Source organism: Aplysia californica, unplaced genomic scaffold (assembly GCF_000002075.1).
Source record: "Aplysia californica isolate F4 #8 unplaced genomic scaffold, AplCal3.0 scaffold00045, whole genome shotgun sequence".
Lineage (NCBI taxonomy): Eukaryota > Metazoa > Mollusca > Gastropoda > Aplysiida > Aplysiidae > Aplysia > Aplysia californica.
The window spans coordinates 2,116,628-2,122,470 of NW_004797315.1; the positions used below are offsets into that span (position 1 = coordinate 2,116,628).

The 5,843-nt window shown below is 45.5% G+C and overlaps 1 protein-coding gene across 1 annotated transcript; it reads right to left on the reverse strand.

Moving 5' to 3' along the window:
* Positions 1 to 292: 292 nt before the first annotated feature.
* Positions 293 to 4,293, reverse strand: LOC101853527 (transcription factor mef2A; the record flags this gene model as incomplete). The annotated part of the gene is given in 2 exon segments (XM_005092374.3): positions 293 to 2,200; positions 4,168 to 4,293. Coding segments are annotated over 2 exon segments (1,881 nt in total), but the record flags the coding sequence as incomplete, so codon positions are not given.
* Positions 4,294 to 5,843: the final 1,550 nt, after the last annotated feature.

The following is a 5,843-nucleotide window of genomic DNA, read 5'->3' on the forward strand; positions in this document are numbered from 1 at the left end:
TCCATTTAAAAATAATAAATTTAGTACAGGTTTTACAGCGCTCGCAACTGCATAAGGTCATATGAGCGCCAGAAGATTAGAGGTGTTACAAGTGAGTAAAAAACACAAAAAAGAAGAAGGGGAAATAAGGACGATATATGTTTGATATTAAAGAATGAGCAAACCACACCAGAGCACCCGCCAACCGTCCACATCTCCACTTTTAATAACAATGATAACAGTTCATAACAAAAAGTGAGCTGAAGAAGAAGTCCCATTTTCACTGTTTAAAAAAGGGAGATACGACAAGAAAGCACTGAGGTTGCGATTTATTTCGAAACCAATTCATATCATAAGAAACATGATTTAACTTATAGAACTTTGTTTGCCTCCCCTACGCTTATGTATGGATATTTTGGCCCACATGAAAAGATTCTTTTCTTTGACGCAAGCATTGTAAGTGAACTCAGTCCAACAAATCTCTCATTTTTTCGCGCATGCGCTCTCTGTCAGAGACATCTGGGTCGTCTCCGTCAAAGGAAAAGGCAGAATTAAAGCTGGACCGACTCTCAGATCTCACGTCCTGTTCCTTGCCATCCTCTCTGTCTCTTGGGTCCACTCCATTAAGCTGGCCTGGCCTCGAGGGAAGCTCGGTCAAATCGTCTTCTGCTTCCTGGTCTAGGCCGCGAGGCTGCATGACGTTGTTGTCCGACATAGGGCCGCGAGACGGTTGGAAATGAAGGGGCCGTTGCTGGTCGTGTTGCTGATGTTGGTGGTGATGATCATACTCTTGTTGTTGTTGTTGTTGCTGGTGATGATCATACTCTTGCTGTTGTTGTTGTTGCTGCTGTTGCTGGTGATGATGATCATGTTGTTGTTGTTGTTGCTGTTGCTGCTGATGGTGGTGGTAATCCGAACGTTCCTGAGCTGTTGCGAGGTGGTCAGAATCGTCCAGGCGGAGAGGAGTCAAAGGCGACTCGGAGCTTTCCGAGTCTATTGTCACGTGAGATAGACGAGGCGAGTCAACATCCCCGCCCTCTGGAGGCTGTACCTTCAGAACGGTGTGGTGATGTTGTTGTTGCTGTTGTTGTTGTTGTTGTCGTTTTCGTTGAGTGTCCTCCTCGAAGGCGGTGAGAGGTCTGTCGGGAGGCGGAGGGGTGGAGGAAGTGGTCGTGTTGAGCACGTCTTCACCTGACGTGTCCGCGTTTTCCCGCGATATTGACGGAGGGAGAGAAGTTATCGAAGTCTCATCCGGCGGACTGTCTGAAGAACCCGGGTCGTCCTCAGCATCACGATCTGCAGCCGACCTCTCGTAGCTCTCGTTTTCCACCCCTTCGATCAGCGCCGTTTCAGAAACGTCATTATATCCCTCATAACCAGAAGACACTGTGCTCATCGGAGTGAGAGCGAGGGATCTGTCCCCTACTATCGAAGGCATGGTCTTTTTATGTTGTGGCGAGGCAACATTCATACTCATATCACCACTGTGGTGAGAATCACTTTCAGCTGCTTCCTGCTCACCATGTTCGACATAGAAAGTGCTCTGAGCAACCCGAGTCGCGTCAGGGTCACCACGCCTGTCGCGCTCGTTTTGTTTGAGATCCGGAACCGACCGAGCCGATTCCAAATCCTCTTCTGTATGCGTAGGGAGCTCAAACCGGAGCTGACTGGGTCGCAACCGTCGCTGCTTCTTATGATGCTTCCGGTGGGAATGATGGTGGTGACTCGAACTTCTGTACCCGGAAGTAGAAGGCATACCACGTGATACATTCGGAGCAATAAAGGCAGCAGCAGACGCATGGGTCCCCATGGACCCGGAAGCTCTGTCAGGCGTTGAGATTCGCCTACCGTTGAGAGAGCGTACTGAGCCCTGATCGCCGCTCTTGATAGAGTCACGTGAGCCCGGACGCTGCCTGTGCGACCTACTGCCGCCGCCAACGGCTGTCAAGCTACCTGCAGAACCGTTATGGTGATGGTGATGATGATGATGGTGGTGGTGACGATGATGAGGGGCGATGCTGTTCTGCTGGCCGCCTTGCTGTTGCTGTCTCTGCTGACTACCTTGGCGGTTGTCGTCCTTTCTGTTGCAGATGACGAAGTAGACGACACTGACGGAAGCGCTGAGGCCCAAGGCAGCGATCGCCACACAGATGAGGATAATTCCCACAACCTTCTTTCCGTCGTCGTTGTGCAGCTCCGGAGGCAAACCGCTCGTGTCCACCTTCGTGTGGAACAAGTCCCAGGTTAGGAAGGGGAGAGGGGTAGGAGTGGGGTAGCGGAAAATGAGGGGGTAAATGTCAGAACATGTCAGAATTTCAGGCAAACCAACTTTCTAAAATGGGTAAATATGAATAAAGGAATGAATGAAAAAACGTGAGAATCCATGAATGCAAGAATGAATGAGTCTATAAACAAATGAATAAACGAATAAATATATTTAAAAGGATAGAGTCGTCGACCAAAGCATCCTCGAAGGAATCTGAATTCTAACCCCCCTCCCCCCTCCCTAAGACACACACACACACATACACACGCGCGGGCGCGGGCGCGCGCACGCGTGGCACGCAAGCACGCGCACATCGACACCAGGCGCTTTACTATACGCCCCTGAAACCAAAAGGGTCCAACTGAATTTCATTACTACGTAGATAGGATTAAACGACAAAATGGTTTATGGATGTTTAATCAACAGGGCGATATACGGGTATAAAGAAATCAATAAGACATTCATTAACTCCCCAACAGAATAATGTTCGTTTGGAAAGAATGTTCAGACCCAAAAACAGAATACGCTTACCATATCGTTGTTATTCTATCTTTTTGTTTGGCTTTAAACTATTTTCTTTTGCTTGTTGATGACATGCATGTGTCTGTGTCGGTGAGTGTGTGTGTGTGTGTGTGGGGGGGGTGTAAGTGTGTGTGGGTGTGTGTGCGTGTGTGTGTGTGTGTGTGTGTGTGTGTGTGTGTGTGTGTGTGTGTGTGTGTGTGTGTGTGTGTGTGTGTGCGTGTGCGCGTTTTGTTCTTGTTACTGTTGTCATTATTTTTTAGCGAGTTACATGTTTCTTTTATCGTGTTCATTTTATTATTACAAAAATTGACAGAAACTTAAACAAGATAACCTTTTAAAAAACAACAACAACTAATGCGAGATATTAACTAAATTCAAAATACATAATGAACGGATAACCATGAGCTTTGAAAAGAAATTAATTTTGAGGTTATAAAAAATTATTTTAAAAAACTTTCACAGTGTGAGTAAAGAGAAGCACATCGACACTATAACGGTCATTCAGTGCAGGATGAGATAAACAAGACTGACAGAAAAACAAAAGAAAGAAATAAAAAGAAGTTTTAGGGCTTATCACTGGCGCCCTTCAACCGAGTGCTTTGAAATTTTCCCACTGAACTGCCTATTCAAACTAACAATGTCGCAACTAACAACAGCGCACGCCATCGTGCCTCCTTTGGTTAGCTTTAGTGAGAATTGTACGGCACTTGCAACATAAATAGGTCAAATAAGTGCCGAAGATTAGAAGTGTTACTAGATCTACAGAGTTACATACGAAGAGAAGAAGGAAGAGAGATATAAGGACTAACAGATGTCTGATAGGAAAATAGGAAAGAAGGAGCTCGCTTAAAAATAACTCACAAAAGCACCCGCCATCCGGTCACTATCTCACCTCAATAATTAAGGTGACATTGTGCATAAAGGGACGACACATGTTTGATAGGAAAGAAGGAGCAAATCGCACCGGTACACCCATCCACCACCCGCCATCTTGTCTCCATAAATGTGACATTAAGTACAAAACAACAACAACAACAACAAAAACAACCCGATACATGTTTGATGGGAGGGAAGGAGCAAATAGCGCCGAAACACTCGCCAACCACCCGCCACTTTACCTCAATGGGACATTAAGTACAAACGGACGATTCATGAACGACAAGAAAAGAAGGAAAAACCACACAGGAACAACCATCAACCACCCGCCATCTTACCCCCCCCCCCCCCCATAAATGTGAAGTTCTGTTAAGTTTCAAAAAAATTTTTAAAAATTAAATCCCCCCCCAAAGCAAACAACAACAACAACAACAACAACCAACAAAAAACCCCGATACATGTTTGATAGGAAAGAAGGAGCAAACCACAAACCAGAACATTCGCCAAACACCCGCCATCTTTACCTCCATAAACGTGACGTTGAGCACAATGCAGATGCCGGCAGACAGCATGAAGATGCCAAACATGGCGGCGAACACACCCACGGCACAACAGCAGCACTGGGTGCGCGGGGACTGGAGGCTCGCCATCTGTCAAGGTAGGAAAAGAACAATGACGTGATGACAATCAGGAAACGTTTTTTTTAAAATTATTATTTTAGTTAGCGTTTAACGCCACTTGTAACACAGTAAGGTCAAATAAGTGCCGAAGATTAGAGGTGTTACAAGAGAGTAACAAACACAAAAAGAAGGGGGGGGAGAAAACGATGATAGATGTTTGATAGGAAACAAGAAGCAAACCACACCAGAGCACCCGCCAACCACCCACAATCAGGAAACGACAAATGCGGTTTTTGGGACACCTGAATAGACATAAAGGTCTTGAACATTTAGCTCTCACTGGAAAAATTGAAGGCAAACGAGGCAGGGGTAGATCTAGGTCAAGAGCAACCTGCTTAGGGAACCTAAACAAATGGGTAACGGGGAAAGATCAAGGAAATGTAGCTTTTTTAAGAGCATCCGAGCAAAGGAAAGAATGGAGAACCAGGATCGGCGATGTCTGTCGCAGATCTGGCACTGGATGATGATTTTTTTTTTTTACCCCCACCGACTCAGTAGCTTTGACCCTGTCTGTCGGGAAAGCTTACCCGCGTAAAGGGGGATATAACATAGTCAGGCAGATGGAGATGTCTGATTGGTTTGGGATGGTTTCTTTTATTCCCACTCGGTAAGCTTTAAAAAAAGTTTCAGTAGAGGTTTTATGGCGCTCGCAACTGCATAAGGTCATATGAGCGCCAGAAGATTAGAGGTGTTACAAGAGAGTAACAAACATAAAAGAGAAGAGGGGGAGATAAGGACGATAGATGTTTGATAGGAAAGAAGGAACAAACCACACCAGAACACCCGCCAACCACCCATCCACTCGATAATCGAACTTGCGTCTTCACAGACCCCGATGTTGGAGGAGCTCAGAACGCAAGTCTTGATTGGTAATTTGAACCACATTGTACATATTAGATAATTAATTAAATTGCATGGGCCTCACGCTTTTTAACATTTAACAATTTATTCAAGAGGCGGTACCTCCAACTTCTAACTTCTATCTCCGATAGGACTGAGATGATCATGGAGACCCTTGAAAATCCCTGAAACAATGTAAGGTCAAGAACACCCTATTAGAGGTTCTGGAACCCCAACTGCCCGCACCACAGCCCGAGTATGATTCCAACAGGACTTAATAAAACACCCGTACATTTTCTACGGCCGCACTGACATGATGTAGATCAGCTTTTGCTAACCTTCTCATAAATCGCAAGCGCACAGTTTTGCCACCTTTAAGAAGCTATAATTTTCCGACCGCCCTCCTACGGGTATTTCTAAGCTGGGCATTAAATAATAGCTGCAGTGATCCCCATCGCCAACCAAAATTACCAAATCGCCCAATTGCGAGCCATATCGCACAGGTGTTGGCAAACACTGATATAGATCACAGAATAAGGATCCTGTCTTTCAGGGAAAAAACAAGCGGAGTTTGTTTGTTTGTTTTTTGTTTGAATAAAGAGAAGCACATCGGCACACTGATGGCCATTTAGTGCTGGGAAAAGGTAAGACAGAGACAGCAGAGGGGAAGTAAAGAAGTA